Genomic DNA, 23125 nt, shown 5'->3' with positions numbered 1-23125 from the left:
TGTCCATAATTTTTGTATAGTTTTGAGTTTCGAAAAATTTCAACCCAAGTCAAATGAAGACTTGGGTAGTTGGGTTACTACTTGATAAAATAAAGTTACATAGGCAATCAAACTGTTAGTTCCATCGTATCATCTTGTGGAGCGAGTTAGGATGTTCAGACTAGTAATTTGAAGTAAGGACCTAAAAGATTTGAAGAAAATTAAGTTATTAGATTTGATGAAGATCAAGATGTCAGTTGGATCTATTGAAAATTGAGTTCTCTGAAAAATCTAAAGGTGTGAGTGCGATGGTGAGGGGGATGGCCCCGGGATTGGTATTTTTTCCTCCACCCGAATCAGTACCTTTTCCTCTTTGAAGAGAAGGCTATGGTAATTGTTTGTTGATTCTAGTGAGTATTTGATTCGAGCAATACTCACTAACGAAAAAGGGTCCATGAATAATGCAAAGTATGTTTGACAATAAGAATTTTGACTACAATTCAGTCATTGAGATTATCATAAGAAGCTCTCTAGCCTAGTCCAAACATCTTAGATAACAAGAGACAAAGTTGGTCAAATTGAATTTGTTGATGTTACTTGCATTCAAATACGAAATGTTTCCTCACCGAGTGGCGGTCAGGTATAGGGCTATAAACGAGCCGAGTTTTATCGAGTAATGCTTATTCAAGTTTGGCTAGTTAGGAAAAATAAAAAACTCGAGTTTGTGACAAGCTTAAAAATAGTGTTTGAGCTTGAGCTCGTGAAAAAGCCAAAAAGCTTGAGTTTGGCTTGGCTTGGCTTGATTAATTAGTTAAGCCAAACTCAAGTTTAATATTAAGCTCAAACTCGAGTTCATGTCAAGTTTTTGAGCTTGAAATCTAAAAAAATTACATTATTAAATGCTTAAATCTCTAAAATTAAGAAAAAAGAAAAAGAAAATAGTATACTCGTTTTATCATGGATCAAGTCTTACTTATGATTATCTATTATTTAAATTAATAATTTACATAATTAAATTCATTCATTCATCATTCCTTGTCTACAGCTTCAACAATTGTTCAAAATACAATTTTTACATTCATGTTAGATGTTGAAGGACTAGAAAAATATCTGTTTATAACTATTATGAATGAAAAAATACTAGTATATTTTATAACTTTACTTTAGATGAGTGATAGGGAAGGATTATATGTGACTTACTTAATTATTTATTTATTTTTAAATGTAACTATAGTTTAAAGTGGTTCTTGATTAGTTTAAAGGAATGAAAAAACTAAGGTAATATAGTAGTGGTCTCATGTTGGCCATGTCATTATTAAGACATGTGTAATGAGTATATTTAGCTAACACATATAAACTTATAAATGAGTCTATACTTGAATTGTTGTGTATCAAGCCTAATAGCTCACGAGCTTGTCTGTGAACAAATTTTTTTGCTAAGGCTTGGCTTGTTTATGAAAAGAGCCTAAAATTAAGGCTTAAGTTTGACTTATTTATAAACAAACAAACATTAACAAACTTTTTATCGAGCCGAGCCCGAGTTGATCATGATCGGCTCAGTTCATTTACAGCAACTCAGGTAGTCTCCTTCAGTAGGATGGGTCATTCTCATGTAAGCCCATTCACAGTAATGACAAAATGTAAGATGAAAGATCCACAGCTGAGCACCGTCCATACTCAACAAGCCTACACTATCTTTTTTAGTCAGATACTTTCAAAGCCACGTTGTTGCACAAATGGTCATCCAAATAGATCATTGAAAGAGTTCCCTAATGCTTTAGTGAGGGACTAGACTACTTTGGAAAACCATATATTGACATGCACACTTAATCATGAATGAATGGTATCATTGGTATGTATGCCAAAGACCATAAATGATACATACATAATGTAAAACTAAAGATTTCAAACAATTTCTATTACCATGTACTCATGTCTAGCCTCTCTACACTACAAAAGTTTGGATTATAAAGGTGATTCATAGATGATGGGTACTAAGATGTTAAAACGGTTAACCAAGGCTACCACTATACACTGGTTTTCCAAAATTACTCAACTATACATTGGACAGTTACAGTGAGCATATCTAGGTTGTGAAATTAGGGCTTAGCTTTAGGTCAGAAATGAAACAAGTAATGATTTCTAACAAACTGCTGCCCAGCACCCAGATAAGGAGAAAGACTGTAGTTGTCAGCATAACCAAAATGCCCATGGCCTCCATGAGGAACTGGCATTGCATGTGGTCGGACAGTGGAGACAGCAGTTCGAGCACGTTTGTTTCTATTCTGTGGCTGCGCTTGCTGCTTGCGGGCTGAACCGCTATTATCACATTTCTTCACATCCGGCTGTTTTGGTCCAACTTTGACGGCAGAGGTTGATGCAGCGTTTCTCCTATCAGCCTTTAGCTTTCCAAGCTCAAGAACACGTCTTTCAATGTCCTTGGGAGGGAACTGGGATTCAAGGTTGTAATCTGTAATGCATCCCAATACGTCTCTTAGAGCTGCTATTTCTCTATTTGCAGCCTTATCCTGCGAGCATTCATTCACGTGTAAGATGGGCAAAAGTATCTAGACTAGGATGTTGGCATTTCATGGAAAAGGAGGAAGATAGCTATTGGATACCTTTTCTTCAAGTGATTTCTTTCTCTTGCATGAGTTCTTTGTAGAGCTCCTTGAATTCTCCAAGTATTTTTTTAAAAGTGGTACAGGTGGAAACTTGTCAACCAACTTGAAGGCACAAATAAATCTAACAGCCTTAATATAGATCTTCCTCTCAATAAGATTCTTAATAAAATCTGTAAAATGTAAAAAAAACTTGCAGGCTAATCAAACTGTCCCATAGAAATTCCAATATGCATATGATTAAAATATAAGCACCACCTAAATAACAGAAGCTGGTATGGATAAATGCATCAGGCAGACCCAATTAACACATAATAGAAATGACTAGCAAACTAAACACCTAACAAAAATGATACAGGACAAATGGGAGAACTTGCCTATGTGCGCTTGTGGTGGGTTAAAGTTTAGGAAGATTTGTAGATTTTGGGTTTAGAACCTTTTTGAAGAAGGATTAGGGTTCAAGAACGAATATGGGTTCACTAGAAAAGGAAAAATATTTAATTTAGGGTTGAAAAGAGAGAGAGAGAGAGAGAGAGAAACAGATATAGAATTTCTCCAAATAAGTGAGTGTTAATACTACACAAAAACAGTGTGAATGAACAGTACTTATGAACAGTTTTGTGAACATAATATCACAAGAAAGAAGAGAAAGGGAGGAAACAGAATACTAAGGCCAACTTGCCTATACACAAAACACAATATTTTATTGATCAACTCTAACTTGTTTGAGTATAGTAAGATACTTATATAGACCATAACTCTTAACTTTTCTGAGCAGAAAACTTCTACTTTGAGTAGTAAACCAAACCTTAAATTGAACCAAAACCCACACATATTTGATAGGTAAACAAAATAAGACTTACTTATTAATATAACTAGTCGCTAACCCGTGCGATGCACAGGAAAATTTCAAAAGAAAGAACTCCAACACTTACGCTTACTTATTACAAAATCTAGAAACTGTCCTACAGGATATATGTCCTACCTATTTCACAAAAAGCATGAATTTGTTCTAACACATCCGAAATCTCCTTCAAGCATGGTTCCCACAACCCAATTAATGCCAGCAACTGAGTTGGCAAACTCCGCAATCAAATCCCCAATCCACAGTTCATGACAGGAGTGTAACACTCGATAGAGCATGGCAGCCATCCACAATGGGTTTCCTTGGCAATGAATTAATTATGGACTATAACAGGAGAACTATGACTATCTCTAAATATAATGCCCAAACCTGCATAATAGATGGCTTTGAAAAAAGGCCAGTGCCATGTCTAGTTTTGAAATGAGGGAAACATGAGCTGCAATTTTTGGGCTCACTTAATATTTTAGCTTATGTTTTTTGGCATAGTAAAGTTTAAAGATATTTTGGGCTGGTAAGCAAATAAAGTTATTTTGGTATACGTGGGATAAGAATAAGTTGTCATCGGGAAAAAAAGAGTATTATTATTGTATTTATCCTTATTTGTGAGTATTAAATATTTATCCTTATCAATTCCTTTTGAATGGTTCAACAATCTTCTTTTGCTCAAGGCCACATTTCGTCTTTCCTTGATCACACACCTTATTCCACCCCACCAAATGAGCTTTTGAATCCCCCCACAAGAAATCCCTTTGCATCTTCTCAATCTTATTAGCCACATGCGAGGGGATGGTAAAGAGAGATAGATAATAGGTAGGAAGACTAGCAAGAGTACTCTTAAGCAACGTCAGTCTTCCACCTTTTGACAGATACAACTTCTTCCACCCAGCCAACTTCCGCTTAATTTTCTCCAATATAGGGTTCCAGATAGAGGGGGACTTATGAGAAGCCCCCAGCGGCATACCGAGGTAGGTCATAGGCAATGTCCCAATCCTACAACCTAGAATCTCAGCCAATGCTTGCAAATTATAAACCTCCCCAATTGGAACCATCTCACTCTTCCAGACATTAACCTTCAAACATGTCACTGCCTAAAAACAGAGGAGAAGCATTCGGACATGAAGGATCTGCTCCACTTCCGCATCACAGAACAGAATAGTATCATCCGCAAACAAAAGATGCGATACACATTCCCCTTCCCCCCTTCTACCATTAGCCTTGAAACCCCTGATCAGGCCGGCACCTTCAATTCTCTTCAACATCCTACTTAAAACCTCCATAATGACCAGAAACAGCATAGGAGATAAAGGATCCCCTTGTCTCAGACCCCTCGTGCTCCTAAAAAAATCCGCTGGAGCCCCATTAACCAAAATAGAGAATTGAACAGTAGAGATGCAAGTGCGAATCCATCTACACCACTTCTCCCCAAAGCCCATTCTCTTCAATAGATCTAGAAGAGCCTCCCAATTCACATGATCATAAGCTTTCTCAATGTCTAGCTTGCAAATGACCCCCGGAGTCTTACTCTTCACTCGACTATCAACACACTCATTAGCAATGAGGACAGAGTCAAGAATCTGTCTACCTCCCACAAAACTATTCTGAGTCTCAGAGATTAGTTGATCTAAAACCGGCTTCAAACGGTTCGCCAAAACCTTAGACAAAATCTTGTACAAACTCCCCACCAAGCTAATAGGCCTGAAATCTCGAATATTGGAAGCATCATTCTTCTTAGGAATTAAGGCTATGAAAGTAGCATTTAAAGATTTCTCAAACTTACTGTGAAGATAGAACTCCTCAAAAACTGCAAGAATGTCTCTTTCCACCACTCGCCAACAATGGTGAAAGAAGGCTAGAGTGAAACCGTCTAGACCTGGGGCTTTATCCTCAGCCAACTCCTTGACAGCAATAAGAATCTCCTCCTTCTCAAACCTCCTCTCAATCCAGGCCCTCTCCAACCCGTCTATCTGATCAAACTCCAAGCCTTCCGCAAAAGGCCTCCACTCTTCTGACTCCTGATACAAATTTTTATAAAATTGTACCACTTGAGCCACCACCTCGGACTCCTCCTCATATATCACCCCATCTACCTCCAAAATGCTCAGATGGTTAAACCTTCTATGGGAGTTGGTCACCCTATGGAAGAATTTGGTGTTATGGTCTCCTTCCTTAATCCATAACATTCTTGATTTTTGTCTCCAAGAGATTTCTTCCAATGAAAGAAGCTTCTCAACTTCAGATCTCACCTCAGCTCTCTCACAAGCCTCTGCATCAGAGAGGCCAAACTCCCCTTCCTTGGCATCTAGACATTTCAACGTCTCCAATAATTGAGACTTCTTACGTCCGACATGACCAAACTCCGAACGGTTCCACTGAATGATATCTTCTTTCAAAGCCTTCAATTTTTTTGCAAAGACAAAACTAGGAGTGCCAGAGAAAGAATGTCTATTCCACCAAGAATGGACTCTCAAGAAACCCATCCGTTTTTAACCACATATTCTCAAACCTAAACGGACTTTTCCCCCTCGCCATTCCCCCTACCTCCATTAGAATTGGGAAATGATCAGAAATTGGGCGAGGTAAAATCCGTTGGATCACGTCCGGATAGTGCTCCTCCCAATCATGAGACACCAAAACTCTATCAATCCTAGACATCGAAGGCTAACCTGATCCGCTAGACCAGGTAAAACTCCCTCCCTCGAGAGGCAAATCAATCAAATTAAGGTCCTCAACAAACTCCGAAAAAAGCTCCATAGCTGGAGTGAGACGGGAGTTACCCGACCGTTCACTCGGAAAGCGAACAATATTAAAATCCCCGATGCAACACCATGGGACGTTCCAATACTGCTGAATGCCAACCAACTCGTCCCACATTAGCCCCCTCACGTTGTTATCCGTTGGGCCATAAACCCCAGTACACGCCCAGCTGAAGCCATCCCCCACCCCTTTCCACTGCACAGACACAGAAAAAGAACCCACCAGAAACTCCAACCTCTCTAAGACCCTCCTATCCCACATCATCAAAACCCCGCCTGCCGTATGGACAGCATCTAAAGCCACCCAGTCCACATAAGGACAACTCCACAGACTGTCAACCATTTGTCTGTCCAAACCAGTGAGCTTAGTCTCTTGAAGACAAATTACATCACACTTCCACTCACGCAGTAAATTTTTCACAATCAAGCGTTTCCGACAGTCATTCAGACCCCTAACATTCCAGGAGAGAATTTTTAAATTCATAAAGACCAAGGGAACCCAACTGATAAACTTGATCGGCAGCCAACACACTACCTACCATCATAATTAACGGAAGAATGTAAATTCCTCAGCTCTCTCATCCCTTTTTCCTTGTTATTAGCAGCTTTTCTAGGAACTGTGACTTTCCTGTTTAGCACTTTGGCTTCCTCCGTCTCCTTCTCGATCTTTTGTAGCAAAGCAATACATAACTTCTCATGTCGACTTAGAGGCAGCCCCACCAGTTTACTAAAACCAGGAAGTCTATTCTTCACCCAACTAGAAATATCCAATGTATTACCATACTCCAGTGCCTCATTATCACAAGTCAACTCGGCTGACACTGGTAACACAGAAGGGGTAATAGACATCAAAGGGATTGCAAGACTATCCTCTCCACCCAAGCCCATCTCCAAGTGACTCAAATCTCCCACCACCAAAGCACTCTCCCCAGGAACAACACACACAGCCTTCGTGGGTATCTCCTCTAGTCTGGGCAAGTCCTGCCCCATGACATCAGGTGGCCTGAGGTTGTCACGGCTGTCCCAGCCCCCTTTGACCCCATCATGTCTAGCTCATTTAATTACCCAATATTATTTTATTATGCCCAACCCATTAATCACTTATCAAATTAAAAAAAAAAAAAAAAAATACAAAAACTGAAGAGGGGCAGACATTGGTTTGTCCGCCCATTAAAAAACCAATTAAGTAAAAACACAACCCAAGACAATTTACAAAAGAAATAAGTGGTTGAATGGGTCAAGCACAACTAGTCCATCTTCTGCAACAGCCAAAACCTTCACCATGACAGTAAAGCAAAGAAGACCTGTAGAAATGGAGAAAATGCAGCGAGAGCGAGAGAGACAGAGACAATCTCATGGTTTCATAGCATCTCATGGCGGTTGAAGCTTCAACAATGGCTATAAGTACACAAAATAATATATATATATATATATATCTAATCTAAATCTGTGAGAACCGAATTGCAGACTGTTCAAGCACTTCTTTAACATTGACAATGTTTTGGTTTGGAGGTTGAAGGGCTTTAATTCTAAAAGCTTTTTTTTTTTTTTTTTTTTTTGGTCTGTTTGTTTGCTGAGAACCCCACAACAAATATCCATGGCTTTAAATATGATAATTTCGTGGGCGCTTATTAGTGGGAAGGATTGGATTCTGCATTAGTATAGGTTAGGCTGATAGGCTCTTTATCTATTGAGGCAAAGAGATTGTAGATATGTATATAGAAAAATAAAGCAGTGGGTGTTCTATTTCCAATAAGCAACAATTGAACGTTTGAAAAACCTCTTGATCGGGGATAGGAAGAATCGCCATTAATCAAGAGACAGATTTGAAGGAGGTCTGAATTAATGCTCAATTAGTTGAAAGAATAGCAAAATGTTAATTACAAAAGGAAGAGATAATGCGTACCTAGGAGATGAACAGGTATGAAGAAGTGATTTTTTTAGCAAAGTGGCAATTGAATAGGTACGAAGAAGTGATTCAGAGGAGATGAAGAGACCAAGGAGGGAAGAGAGAGAGTTTGGCGTTAGAAAGGTGAAATTCTGAAGTTTAGAAAGTGTGAAAGACAAGAAGAGCAAAAAGAGGAGGGGAGACAGAGGGGTTAGCATTAAAGACAACGTTAACAACATTAACGTAAGATTGGGCTTTATGGTGCAGAGTTGGAAATCATTTCTTTTTAATAGTATTTTAAAATTATGAGAAATATTTAGAAAAAAGTATTTTTAAATTATGGGAAAAATTTAGAGAAAAGAAGGGAAATGACATGGCTGCTGATGTGGCTCAACTGGAGCGTAGCAACATTAAATGCTATGTTTTAGTTTTTAGTAATATATAGAAGATAAAGAAAACTCAAGGCCCATAACTATGGCCCATACCCAATAATTGTAGACTAACTAAAATACCCTTAACTCTAGAATGACCATATAAAGCATAAAACTTAATACACTACTATGGATACTTTATTCTTGTGCTTTGCCTTAATTGTAGACTTCCAAATAGGAAATTGTTTCTCTAACCATGCTATGGTTGCGCCGTCAAAATATCCAAACTAAAATTGACTTGTACTTTAAGAAACTAAACCCCACACACTTAGAATTTTTTAAGCATGACTCAAAGACTAAAATATCCTTAATTGGTAGGAATTACAAAAATTATCAATCTTCCCTAGGTAAAAAAAGAAAAAAGAAATAATAAATCTTGTAAAATAAAGAGCCAAATATAAAAACTATATTAACTCTATACTCCTAACAACATACCATCAAAACCATTATGGATCCATGAAACAAATCTTGAAATCAATAAAATTGCAAAAGTAGTTCTCACCGAAATAACAAATCAATATTGCATGGTTTCTTCACTCATCAGTCAGAAAAGTAAGTAATGTACACAGCACACCAATAACTCAAGTTGGCCCATCTCATCAATGGGCAAAGGTCAGCAAATTGCAGCCCTTCAAGAACCCCAAGGACGATATTCTTCCAATCACAAACAAGAACAGAATTCTAGAAGTTTCAACCAGCCTAGAAAATAAATGCTATATATTGCACAAAAACTACAAATCAAAAAAGCATGATGGGCCAATGAGCTCTAACTCAAATGACATTTCCCCTCCCCATAAGAATGTGATAGAAGGTGAGGTGGAAGATAACTCAAATGACATTTCCCCTCCCCATAAGAATGTGATAGAAGGTGAGGTGGAAGATTCAAGACGCACTGGATGCATGTTTAAGTTACTAATAAAAAAAAGGACAAACATATACAGACATGCACATGGAGTGATGATGGGTAGATTCAATATTCAGAAAACATACCAGGAATCTGATCTATGAAGCCAAGGGTCTGACATACTTCTAGAGCCTGTTTATACTCCGCAACAACTTCAAAAAGCTTTAAAATCTCATCTCTATTGAATGAAGATGTCAATTCGTAAGTAGCTAGAAGCAGCAAAAAAGCCAAAACCTCCAAAGAATTAATAGCACTGGCTGTGAATTTCATTTTCCATTCAACCGCCAGTTTCATTGCTTCTTCTTTAACTTGTGGAGGTATCTGTGGTGAGAGACTCTTAAGCTGCTGTAGCATTAAGATGTAGCTCTTCATGACACCTGCTTCAAAACCTGTGTCTCCCTTCTCCCAAATATGAGGAAAAGAGCCTTGCATCACATCCAAAACAAGCTTTGCTGGTTCCGATAACAGTTGAGGAGAAGCTAATATTTTGTTGCACGTCAAATCAGCCCCATTCAGTTGCTCATTCAGGAACTGCAAACTCCCATATGTGGTGGCATTTAATTGAAGATTTACAGAAGAAGAACAATCAACATTTTTGGCTGGTGGATATTCAAGCTGCTCCATTTTAACTTGGGAATGAAGAGCACTGGCCACTGGACAGGTAGAATGAATAGAAACCAGTGGGTAATTTATAAGAATTTTCTGTATTGAATATAAAGCATACTTGTCGCATTAAATTTTCTTTCAAGCAATACAAATCATCAGAAACTCAAGGAAGAAGTTATATTTGGATTGCCAGATTCTTAAAAGACCAAATTTAAGCCTTGGATTCACTAGAGATGATGTTGGAAGAAAGGGACAGCATATCTGGATTATTTCCTTACAATCATTATCACAATTATACCATAATTTATTACTAGCTGTGTTAGACATTAATGTGGGGGAGGACAAGGAAATAGTGAAGATAGTGTGTTAATCAATAAGCATCCCAGGAATATAACTAAATAACTGATGAATGAATAAACTGTATAGTGTTAAACATTAAAATCTCAAAATGGTAACGCCTAATAAGAAATTAAAGTGTTTAAACAAGGCATTTTGCAATAAATATCATTGCTGCCAACAACTAATGGATTAACTATGTGCAGAAAAACTTATCCCATGACCAGTCCCAGGGCAATGGCAGCAGTCCTGCTCCACAAAGGAATGGAATCTGACACAACATAATGACAGAAAAAGTCCCAAACCCATAAGTAAGGGTCATTAACATTTTTAAGCTTTTCAGTGAGGTCTAAAGGGCACAAATATTATCAAAATTGGTTTAATTATATAAAATAAAATAAGAAAGATGTACAAGCCTCTCATTTCAAAGAACGTTAGGGACATCACGATTGCTAATTCAAATATTCACAATAGATTAAAAGAAGAAAAAAATTAAGATCACCTATTTTAGCCTTGAAGTTTAGGCAAATCAAATTAAAAATGAGAGAGAGAGAGAGAGAGATTACCAGGTGCTTTATATATGATCCCAAGGGTTCGACATAATTCAGGTGCCAGTCTATGCTGATCAATAGTGAGAAAAAGACTCCGTAGCTCATCTTCATTAAAGCCAGAGCCCAATCCATATGTTGCCAAGAGCTGCAGAAAACCCAAAACCTCCAAACCATTATCATTGTCCACTTTCATCTTTGCCTTCCATTCAACTGCCAATTTCATTGCTGCTTCTCTCACCTGAGGCTTAACAACTTTTGAGGTTTTCATTAACTGCTCTAACAAAAGAATACAACTCCTTCTGATAATATTCACATCAAACACCATATCTCCCTCCCTTGAATGTGGAGGGTAAAACCCATGCATTGCATCTAGCACCAACTTCGAAGGGTCAGATGCTGTTTGAAGAATTGTAGAGACTTCACCACGCACCATCTCATGCCTTTGTAAATTCTTATTCAAGAGCAACTGCAAACTTCGTCCATCCATGGTGGTGTGGGATCTCAAAGATGCAGGGTAAGGATCAACAATAGCATTGTTGGCAGGTGTGTGTTCATGTTGCACGGTCTTCACTTGAGAAGGAAGGTCATTAGTGTTCCCCTTCAATTCCTTCTCTTTTATAGTCTCTTTCAATGATATTTGTATTGAATCAAATTTTTTCTCTCTCAATTCAAGCTCCTTGAATCGTTCTTTGACTTTCCTTTCTCTCATTTCAAGATTATTTTTTATTGAATCAAATTGTTTCTCTTTCAAATCAAGTTCCTTGACCTGTTCTTTGACTTGCCTTTCTCTCATTTCAAGATTATGTGAACGTTCGTCCATTGACTTCTTGAGTGAGGCAAGATGCTTCTCTTTCAATTCAAGTTCTTTGAGCCCTTCATTCACTGTTTCTTGGACAAATTTCAGCTGCTTCTCTTTTGATTCAAGAGAATCAGCACACTCTTTGACGGACTTTTCTACCAAATAAAGTTCCTTCTCCTTTGATTTTTGTTCCTTGAAGCATTCCACAATTGCTTTCTGAATTGATCTAAGCTCTTCCTGTTTTGATTTTAACTCCTTGTCACACTCTTTAATCAAATTCTGTCTGGAATTCAATTGATTTCCTTTAAATTCAAGTTCCTCGTTGAGTTCTTCAATAGATCTTCGGATTGCATTATACTCCCTCTGTTTTAGCTCAAAATCTTCACAAAATTTTCTATACAATTCTTCGACTGAATCAAGTTGCTTCTCCTTGGACTGAACTTCTTTAGACTGGTCTATCAATTTCTTCTCTATCAAATCTAATATCTTCTTTTTTGACTTAATTTTTTCTGAACTCTCTTTAATGCAACTATCAATAGACTCAAATTCATTCTCTTTCACTTTCAGCTCCATTGTCCGCTCTTTGATTAACTTCCCTATTTGATCAAATTGCTTTTCCTTCGCTTCAAGCTCTTCACTATTTTCTTCAATCAATATTTTGATAGACTCCAATTGTTTCTCCTTTGACTTAAGCTCCATTGCTTTCTCCTCAATCAACCTTTGAACCCCACACAGTTCCCTCTCTTTCAACACAAACTTTTCAGCCCAATCTTTTATTCTTTTTTTCCGCTAACTCCACTTCCTTCCCTTTCATCATGACTTCATCACTATACTTATATAACGAGTCCTTCACGGTCTCCAACTGCTTCTCTTTCGATCCCAATTTGTCACAACACTCCTCAAACGACTTCTCCAACCAATCCAGTTCCTCTTTTTTCAACTCGAGGTCCCTATAGTACTGTCCCATTGATTTTTGCATTAAAACCAGTTTCTCCTTATTCAACTGAAGCTTCTCCAGCACAAACCCAATTCAATTTCCTTTGCACCAAGCTCACTCTGCACTAAACCCAATTGTTTCACCTTCCACCTTCAAACCCATCTCTTTTTCACGCTCCTCGAGTTCTTTGAACTGGGTTTCAATGGACTTCCTTGTGGAATCCAAGTGTTCCTCCAAGTCTTCCCATTGAAGTGTGAGTAAAAGGATTGAAGACGCTTGAGTTTTCAAGGCCTCAAACGCTTTCCTCAAACCACGCTGCTTCAAATCTAATAGCTTTAAATCTGAATCCACTTTCTCCATTGCTACATAAAAATTGTACCTTTCTTGTCCAAAAAAGAAAAGCAAGAAACCCTTTAGAAAAAAATTCAAAACCCAGATATAAAAAACAGTACTGACCCAGAAAAAAACTACTTTCCTATACTTTTCTGTTTTCACTTTTCAACTATTCAAAAACTTTTTTTTTTTTTTTTTATGATGCTCTGCTCTGCTCTTTTTTTTCTGTTTTTTTTTTTTTTTTTTCCCTCTGTTCCTTCACTTTTGGTTTTACTTGGTGATGATTGAAACAGTGAGTGTCTTATAAAATTGGGGCTTTTCAGAATTGGCTTTTATAAATGTAAGAGATTTTTATTCCCACTTGTAAAACCGTACCTTTAAAGATATCGTATTAGTTTGTTTTTTATCAGACTAGTCTAGTAGTAGTTAAAATCGAGTAACAGTAGAAGTTTTATGGTTTTTTTGAAAGCCAATAGAAGTTTTATTTTAAAACAATAAAAATAAAAAAAAGTGAAGCCTCAAGTTTGATTTTGAATGATATATTCAAAATTTAAATAATTGATAGCAATAGTGAATGTCGGTTAGTTTTTTTTTTTAATGATTATAAGGTGTCAAGTTTATTGATACAATTTCGAAACTTTTATTAAGGGAAAATAGGATTTTTTTTAAAAAAAAAAACAATAGAGGTTTAGTAGAGGTCTACAAAGCACAGACCCACCACTGAAGTAGAATTTGATAGAAGTAGAAGGATTTGAAAATTTGATGTCTTTATTGGAAACGCCTAGCGGTGTTAGTTGAACTATAATTCACTATCAATTTTTAAGTGTTTCACTTTATAATTCACAATCACAACTTAGCACATTTTTTAAAGTCACATTATTATTATTTTATTTCCTTATAAAATAATTAAAGTTTAAAATATAAAAAATATAATATAAAACACATGAAATACTATAATTGGAGATAAATTTATTGAGTAATAAAGTGAAAGCAAATGTCAAATTTATTTGGTATTTGACACATCTCAAGGAGGTGATTTTTTGCGTTTAGTGTGCTAAATGCTAACAATTTAGCATTTAACTCACTGATGCTAGTGCTCTAACAACATCTAAAGTTAAGGGTGAGTGGGATTTTATGGGTATGTTTGTTGTAGTTGATGAGGTTGGTGTGGTGTGGTGAGAGAACTTGAGTTTTAGGCTTGGAGGGCATTAGGTATTGTGATTTTGATTTGGTTTTGGATTCAGCTTGGTGCTTTGTCAATCTTAAAGTTTTGGGTAAGACTTTAGAGGAGATTGGGTGCTGTCTTTGTGTTTGTGTATGTGTTGATGTGTTGAGGTCGAAATGTAATACCTGAGCTGTTGTGTTGGTGCCTTAAAGGTGATTTGTGACCTGATGTGGTATTTTTATGCCTTTGTGACCTTTTGAATGGTTGGGGACGAGGGTGAGTATTGAGACTTGAAGTTGAAAGTTAAGAGGAGAGGGAGAAATATATGGGTGTGGAAGCTTGAGGACTGTAAAAGAGAAATAAAAAAAGGAAAAAAAGTAGCATGTGATCCGAAGGAAAAGTGCTCTTACTCATTTTGTTTTTATTACAAAAGAAGGCTACTCTATATATAGAAGAATATGAGTATAAGAAAACAATTTAAAAGAAACCACTAGGACATGCTTAGGTATTCTAAAGTACAATAATTCTTAAAATGCTTATCAGACTTATCATTTATCTACTTTGTAGATAAACTTATTAGACTTATCACTTATTTACTTTGTCTACCATGTACAAGAAAGTGGGAAGAGAACATATATTTTTAAATTTTTATTATTATTTAAAATTGAAAAAGAAAAAGAAAACGATTAAATTTTTCCAAAAATAAAAATTACTCAAAAGAGTAATGATTAATTGATTATCACACTTATTGTTGTATATACTTCATTTACTCCTTTGAAATTGTATTTTGAGAACATGATTTTTGATACTTCCCAAGAAATTCTGATAGATTTAAAGGAATTCTAAGGAGTCAGTGGGCTGGAATGTCTTCGGATGTTCTTGATCTAGTAAGATGAGTCCTGAGAAAACAAAGAAAGTCAGCAGAGAAGACCGGTTGTGGCCGGCCTTTGATTCTCCGATGGTAAAGTTAGAAAACTGGAGGATAGGAAAACTGTGTTTTTATGTTTCTCAAGTTCTTTCCGGAGAAAGAATAGAAAAGAAGAAGATCCCCTTACCTTTGCAGAGACAGGCCTTTATATAGCAGTAGAAATCAGTTACCTTTACCAATCGTTGTAGAGTTTGGAGGATTCAGTGTATAACTTCCATAACTGCCACAAGGGTTACCTCTTCAGAAACTGTGTTGAGACTTAAGCGATGCAGCTTTTGGCTGAAAGGGTGCTTAGTCCGTCTGTGAATTGACCTCGTCCGTCATTAATGATGGACGAGGTCTAGCTCTCTATTATCCATCTCGTCCGTCATTACTGAAGGACGAGATATGCAGCCCGCTCGTCCTACACTGGACGAGCTTAAACGGGCATTGGTGGTAACGGAGGGACGAGGGTATTAAGCACAGCTGAGCATTGAGGTGGACGACCATACGGACGAGTGTTTGGACTTGATGTTTTCTGGCACCATCAATTTTAATTAAAATTGTGAAATCTTGTTTAAAAGTGTGCTGAGTAACAAGATTTAGCCTTAGAAAGCTGCCACATGACACATCTAGAGAGTCGAGAGCACGTTATAAGAAGATTGGACACATCTCAAAGTAAGAAACACAGTACCTTTTTTCTATAAAAATCAACCCTCTATTTATTTCAAAAGATAAAGTTTTCTAAAATATGCTTAATTGATAAAAAAAATTGCTTAACGATTTTAAGAAAAACTAGGGTCAATGCTCAATACTTGACAATAAGATGTTTTTGTAACATTAATAATTGACATCCTATTGGGGTTTCATTTCAATGCCCAGATATGGATTTGGAGTCCAGTTGCCTTCTGAATGAGCGTTGAAAATGGCCTCCCAACAAGATTTGAAGACCTAGTTGATATTCGGAGTGGCTTGTTTTTTAAATTGCTGCTTTCTTTCATTCAAGGGGTTTGCACCCAATACTGTCAGGAAAGAGATAATATGGTTTTCTGCTGCAATCTCCAATCATAGCTTCATATGTTGGCTAATGGTCAAGAATAGATTATAAACCTGTGATAAGCTTGCTAATGGGGTTACAATATTATTCTCCCATGTTCTGCATGGGAAATTAACGTCGGTTTAGGAACAGTTTATTTAGTTGAAACTGAAAACTTTTAACTGAAAATACTGTAAATAAAGCAAGAAAGTAGCTGAAATAGTACAGTGAGACCCATTAATAGTATCAAAAAATACAATAAAACTCGTAAATAGTAACAAAAATGAGCTAGATAGTGACAAAAACAAGCTAAATAGTAAAAAAAAAAAAAAAAAAAAAAAACTAGCTTTATAAACTAATGCCAAACGCCTGGAAAACAGTTTCTCACACCCTCATAACTCATAAGAGATGTGGTAAGTTGATAACAGCATGCAACAAACAGAAAATTGCATATTAGAACAATACAGGGTTTCCCAGGAAAAGCAACAAGCAAAAATGCCAATAAATATGAAAAAGAGGCATGCAAGATTTGCACATACCAATATGCAGCCAATGAGCTCCTAATAATCCAGCAGAACTCCTAATAATGGATTTTGAATAAAATACTATTGGAAAGTTAAAATCAGGGACAAAATACAAGGCGATTACTGCTAAAAGTTTTTGAATAATGAATGAGGAAAAAGAGGGGTGGGGAATGAATAGTAGTAGGGTAAGGCAAAGGGAAAAAGAAAAGAAAAAATTCAAAGATCAAAATATTGAAAATAAAATGGAACATGGAGGAAATTACAAAGAAGGATATTGTGGAGAAAGAAAATTTACCCTTCAAAAAAATATAAACATATTAGTGATATACACCACAAGTGGCTTGTATAAGAAATCAGCTATTACAAAAGATGTGAAAACAGTCTACGTACTAGCTAGATTAAACATCAAGTACCTAATACCTATAAAATAATATCAAGTTGAATATATACAATGATAAGTCAAGGCATTAAAAAACCGTAACATAGATGAACTAAGGGAGCTTATAACCTGAATTAGATCAATGGGACTACTTAGAATTAAAAGATATGAATATCAAAGGACTACTTCTCTTATCTGCTTTCTTTCGTTTAGATTTGAGACATTAAAAGATATGAATATATATGGGAGGACTCAGGATGATTTGCTCAACTAAGTATGCCTAATATGACATATCAATAAACAGAGGAACATTATGGCAAAACATATACACGTGAAAGGAGAAACAATGAAATTGTGGAGATCGTGTGGTACTGCCATAATCAATTTATCCACCTTAATATGAAAATGGGTGAGTATGAAAAGCATGAAATCACAAGCAAGAAGTCATAAAGCATGTTTCACTTTGTGAATGGATGATAAACAAATAAATAATGATTATCATGTAAGGTCTTGAATGACGAAAGAAAGCATATCATGGAATGCTTACCAAAAAAAAAAGTGCATAAAAGTATTCACAATCTAAAGCACTCAATAACCAGTACTCACATGCAGGAAGGTTGGATATATCTGCAGTAACTGCACAAGGAATCTCCAAATTTGAAAGAGCACCCCTTATGATTCCACATGGAAATATAGATGCATGCTAGTAGCTTGTGCTGCCTTGTTTTCAGCCGGAGGATTATCTTGAGATAAATCTCCATTTTCAGGAGATGGATCGACTGACATACGTGCAAGCCAACGAAATCGATTATCTTGCAAGACAAACGTACCCTACAAGAAAAAAAAAAATCTATTTTCTTAAATTCACACAAAAACATATAATGTATAATCAGTTAAAAATTTTAACTTACTCTATGATTGGTCTTCAAGTTGTCTATTTGCTTCTTGAAGAGCTCAGACCAAAAGTCCTTGCAGATGAACTTGATTGCCTCTAGATGATCACTGAAACGAGGCCGCTCCATGGTATACCTAAAAAGAAATAGTATTTTTACTATTGCAAACAGCATTTTATGGTAAAGTAGCTGAGAACTATAGTGAGTATCAAATAATCACTAATATATATACAAATATGCATACAAAACTTACTATATCAGTAAAATAAGTATCAAGATCTAAATTAATTACATAAACCCTATGCTGCTGATAGCTTCAAACAAAGTTTTTCTGCTGTTTTACCACTCCCTTATATATTGATGGTAGATTCAATGCAACCCACCTAAATAAAGATTAGAAATCCATGACAAGATTTAGGAGCAAAACTAAACAACAGCTTCTCATCGATGCATTAATTGTAACCACATTCAAATAATTATACACACATGTGGTGGTCAATTTTTAGTACATCCCCATATCAGTTACCACACAATTGGTTAGCTAAGAATCAAGCTTTCACCTTTAAAGAGCAAGATTTTTAAGAAAACATTTTGTATGACATATAAACCCCATTTCAAAGAGCTTCAAAACAAGTCACTTTAGATTTGCTTTCAATAAGCAATTATATAATTCCTGTCTATTTTAGTATAAGAACCTATTTTTTCTATTTTACATACTCACTTTTCAAAACACCCCACCACCCCACATCAGATTATCTATTTGACGCTACATTTCATTAAAGTAATAATTTTTCTTGTTTTTATAAAAGAAATTTTTTTTCTCTTTCTTCACACACAACCACCACCATCCACTCTCTTCCTTCGTCCTTGAGATACGTAAAGAAAGAATAAACAATTAAATACAAAATGAATAGTATCAGTGTAAATTTACACGGTTACTGTTGCAAATTTGTAAATTTATACAATTATAAATGGACTGATGTGAACTATGTAAATTCTACGCCCTTTTTCTATTATACAAGGACAGACTGACACGGTCTTATAGTACTAATTCTCAAAAGAAAAAGTAATCCCATTTTGCAAATCCATATTATGCATAAGCAATTTGATCAAATTTCTGATTTGGGTTTTTTTTTTTTTTTTTTGTTTAAAACCTGTTTCAGTCACATAGTCCTAAATTCTAAATAATTTGTACATTAACTAAGGAAAACTAGAACTAAATTAATAATTCCATAAGACTAAGTAGAGTAGATCCTAAACACTTTCTCAAACCCAAACAAACATCCAAGAATCTAAATCATACTAGTACCTTTGCTTTTCCTGAACTTTCTTAGGAACCAAACAGCTAAATAAAACATTTCTTTAAAAAAGAAAACAATTTTACAAATAAACTCTTTCAGATCTAAAGCCCCAATTACTAAAATTTATGCAATGACAGAAATTAAAAAATAAAGGGAAGGAATAAGGTGTGGGGAGATGTACCGTTCGAGAGCTGGAGGCCGACCTGAAGCCGATGGCTTCGATCCGACGAGCGGCGAGGTCAGGCTTATTGGCGTAGAAGCGATCGCAGTAAGAGGAGACCATTTCGGTTAGTAGACTATCCACGCAGCTCTCCGACACCTCTCTCCCCATTCTCTCTCTCTCTCTCTCTCTCTCTCTCTAGATTTGCTCTTCGTTTTGTAAAGTATGAAAATGGTGTTTCGGCTACTCTGTCTGGCCCATCATAGTTATATACCCAAAAATTATCGGTTAGTAACCATAGTTATATCAAAAGTTATATACCCAAAAAAACACAAATAAAAATTATGGGTTACATAAATCAAAAGTTATATCATCACTTACCCAAAACTATACTTGGTTGGAGCTGGAGCTGACAGAGTGGACCCTAAGCCACCGCGAAATATCTTAATCTCGATTTCTCCCTCTCTTAGTCTCGGTTTCTCTCTCAATCTCGGTTTTTCTCACTCAATCTTGGTCTCACTTCTCTCAAACCTGGTCTCTCAATCACAGACTTACCGCTTGAAATCTCGTTTCACGGACCCAGACCCAAACCCGTTCATGTGCTCTCAATCTTGGTTTCTCTCTCTCTCAATCTCGGTCTCACTTCATCACTGCTGCCGACCCAGACTTCTCTCCTTTCTTCCCCCAAAATTAGCAATTTAGGGCGACTGAGAAATTTTCCACGATTTTCTGTTTTGATTTCAACTAAAGGGCACGACATCGTTCCCCTAATTGTTTTTTTTTTTTAATAACAATTTTTTATTTTTGTTTTAATTAAAAATTTTATTTATTAAAAAAAAAAAAAACTACTAATTGAAGTATAATGGAATATTGAATTGACAACAATTNTGATTTGGTTTTTTTTTTTTTTTTTTTTTTGTTTAAACCTGTTTCAGTCACATAGTCCTAAATTCTAAATAATTTGTACATTAACTAAGGAAAACTAGAACTAAAATAATAATTCCATAAGACTAAGTAGAGTAGATCCTAAACACTTTCTCAAACCCAAACAAACATCCAAGAATCTAAATCATACTAGTACCTTTGCTTTTCCTGAACTTTCTTAGGAACCAAACAGCTAAATAAAACATTTCTTTAAAAAAGAAAACAATTTTACAAATAAACTCTTTCAGATCTAAAGCCCCAATTACTAAAATTTATGCAATGACAGAAATTAAAAATAAAGGGAAGGAATAAGGTGTGGGGAGATGTACCGTTCGGAGAGCTGGAGGCCGACCTGAAAGCCGATGGCTTCGATCCGACGAGCGGCGAGGTCAGGCTTATTGGCGTAGAAGCGATCGCAGTAAGAGGAGACCATTTCGGTTAGTAGACTATCCACGCAGCTCTCCGACACCTCTCTCCCCATTCTCTCTCTCTCTCTCTCTCTAGATTTGCTCTTCGTTTTGTAAAGTATGAAAATGGTGTTTCGGCTACTCTGTCTGGCCCATCATAGTTATATACCCAAAAATTATCGGTTAGTAACCATAGTTATATCAAAAGTTATATACCCAAAAAAACACAAATAAAAATTATGGGTTACATAAATCAAAAGTTATATCATCAAAATTCTAGGTTACATTCACAAAACACAAAAGTTCAAAAGTTATATCATCACTTACCCAAAACTATACTTGGTTGGAGCTGGAGCTGACAGAGTGGACCCTAAGCCACCGCGAAATATCTCAATCTCGATTTCTCCCTCTCTTAGTCTCGGTGTCTCTCTCTCAATCTCGGTTTTTCTCACTCAATCTTGGTCTCACTTCTCTCAAACCTGGTCTCTCAATCACAGACTTACTGCTTGAAATCTCGTTTCACGGACCCAGACCCAAACCCGTTCATGTGCTCTCAATCTTGGTTTCTCTCTCTCTCTCAATCTCGGTCTCACTTCATCACTGCTGCCGACCCAGACTACTCCTCTCCTTTCTTCCCCCAAAATTAGCAATTTAGGGCTACTGAGAAATTTTCCACGATTTTCTGTTTTGATTTCAACTAAAGGGCACGACATCGTTCCCCTAATTGTTTTTTTTTTAATAACAATTTTTTATTTTTGTTTTAATTAAAAATTTTATTTATTAAAAAAAAAAAAGACTCCTAACTTAAGTATAATGGAATATTAAATTGACAACAATTAAAATTTAGAGGACTGAAATGACAAAGGCTGAAAGTTAGAAGGTTAATTTTGAATTTTTGCCTTCAACAAATTATATATATTTTGCAGAAAAGATCTAGTTAAAATCATTGGCAACATCATAAAAGACGTTGGCAAAATTAATATTTCTAAGCAAAATATTTTAACTGGACAAGATAAATATAAGCTCGGTAAAAGCACGTTTGGTAGATTGTAACGGTAATTATATAGAAATATGAATAACTATTACAAGGAATACAAAATGTTGTAATATAATACTTATTATTATTCATTATTTGGTGACAACACAATAATAGTACCCTAAAGACAATGGAATGAAAGCATTTTAAATCAAATTTAAGATATATTTTAGGAAATATTTTACTCATATAATTATATTTCGTAAAAAATAATATTTTTTAAATTTGAAAGAGAGATTAGTTATTTTTTATGATTTTTTATTTTCATAATTGTTATGTGCATATGGAAAGTTTGTTTATTTATAAATATATTAATTGTAGAAATTAATACACCTACTAGTTATTACATCCCTTTTAGAGATTAATAGTTTTTCTAATTTTAAAGAATAGTTATTCATAAGGAATGACTACTCTTTCTAATAAAAACATAACCAAACTATTGAATAGCTAAACTATAGGAATAACTATTACATTACAATGTCTATTACAGCCTACCAAACATACCTTAAAAGATTTTAATTGGACAGTGCACCTAAAAAATAAACTAGGTAGTGAAGAGGCTTGTGAAGAGGAGTTTGAGAAAATTGATGATGAGAGCTGGGAAAGTAGGAATTATTAGGTGTGGTAGGTGAAACTGTGAGAGCGAAAAAGGAATGTTACTTTTGTCTTTCTCCCTCATCAAATGTTTCCACGCCAGTTTTCTCTTCAAATGGGAGAGACAAATTTTGTGTGGGTCTTGGTGGAAAATGTCTGGGCTTCAATTTGAGAGTTGTTTTCATAACTTGGTTTTTTTAGGTGGCATTTTTGGAAATAAGTTGATAGCATTTTAGTAATATTTTGATGTTATTGTTATTATTATTAAATCATTAATGTTTTTTTTTTCTCTCTAACTAATCACTCTCTCATCAAGCCCTCTCCCTCTTTACTGTGGTTGTTTACTCATTAGATTGTGAACCTGGTGGTGGCTAGGTGCGATCCAAAACCACAAAACAAGTTTTTTTTTTTTTTAGGGTCAACCACAAAACAAGTTCTTTGTTTGTTGTTGCACGTTTGGAGTCATGCTACCACTGTTTTTGTCCTATCTCTCTAATTAATGACAACACGTTGGGAGTGAATTATTTTTGCAATGACATGCAACAATAAGTTGTTGGGTTCGTTCGGTTTTTCAATAGCAATGGGTTTTTTGGGTTTGTGTTGAGTGATTTTTTATTTTTTTAAGGTTTTTGTCTGACGAATGGGTTTGGGGGTTGCAACATCGACATAATTGGTAGTAGTGTTGGACTGTTGTGGGTGGTGGTAATTTTTATTGGAAGAGAAAATGAGAATTGAATGGGAAGAAGAGAAAAATGGGTGAAAAACTTGGGTGAGATAATAATGCCAAATGAATGAA

The 23125-nt window shown here is 35.8% G+C and overlaps 2 protein-coding genes and 1 long non-coding RNA gene across 3 annotated transcripts; all 3 read right to left on the bottom strand.

Moving 5' to 3' along the window:
- Nucleotides 1-1865: 1865 nt before the first annotated feature.
- LOC112004140 (FRIGIDA-like protein 5) lies at nucleotides 1866-13173 on the bottom strand. The gene is made up of 4 exons (XM_065780777.1): nucleotides 10950-13173; nucleotides 9528-10094; nucleotides 2601-2773; nucleotides 1866-2507 (listed from the first exon to the last, which is right to left on the bottom strand). The coding sequence occupies exons 1-4, from the start codon at nucleotides 12430-12432 to the stop codon at nucleotides 2097-2099; spliced, it is 2634 nt and encodes an 877-aa protein (XP_065636849.1). The 5' UTR covers nucleotides 12433-13173; the 3' UTR covers nucleotides 1866-2096.
- LOC112004134 (uncharacterized) lies at nucleotides 12785-21398 on the bottom strand. The gene is given in 6 exon segments (XM_065780808.1): nucleotides 12785-13032; nucleotides 17621-17704; nucleotides 17707-17845; nucleotides 17926-18043; nucleotides 20622-20846; nucleotides 21027-21398. Coding segments are annotated over 5 exon segments (741 nt in total). The 5' UTR covers nucleotides 20774-20846; nucleotides 21027-21398.
- LOC136070618 (uncharacterized) lies at nucleotides 19470-20125 on the bottom strand. The gene is made up of 2 exons (XR_010631843.1): nucleotides 19750-20125; nucleotides 19470-19620 (listed from the first exon to the last, which is right to left on the bottom strand). It is a non-coding gene; the product is annotated as an uncharacterized LOC136070618 (long non-coding RNA).
- Nucleotides 21399-23125: the final 1727 nt, after the last annotated feature.

This window comes from Quercus suber, unplaced genomic scaffold (genome assembly GCF_002906115.3).
Source record: "Quercus suber isolate HL8 unplaced genomic scaffold, Cork oak 2.0 scaffold_247, whole genome shotgun sequence".
NCBI lineage: Eukaryota > Viridiplantae > Streptophyta > Magnoliopsida > Fagales > Fagaceae > Quercus > Quercus suber.
The sequence above is the reverse complement of the archived record's forward strand: the minus strand, read 5'-3'. Positions and strand labels throughout refer to the sequence as shown.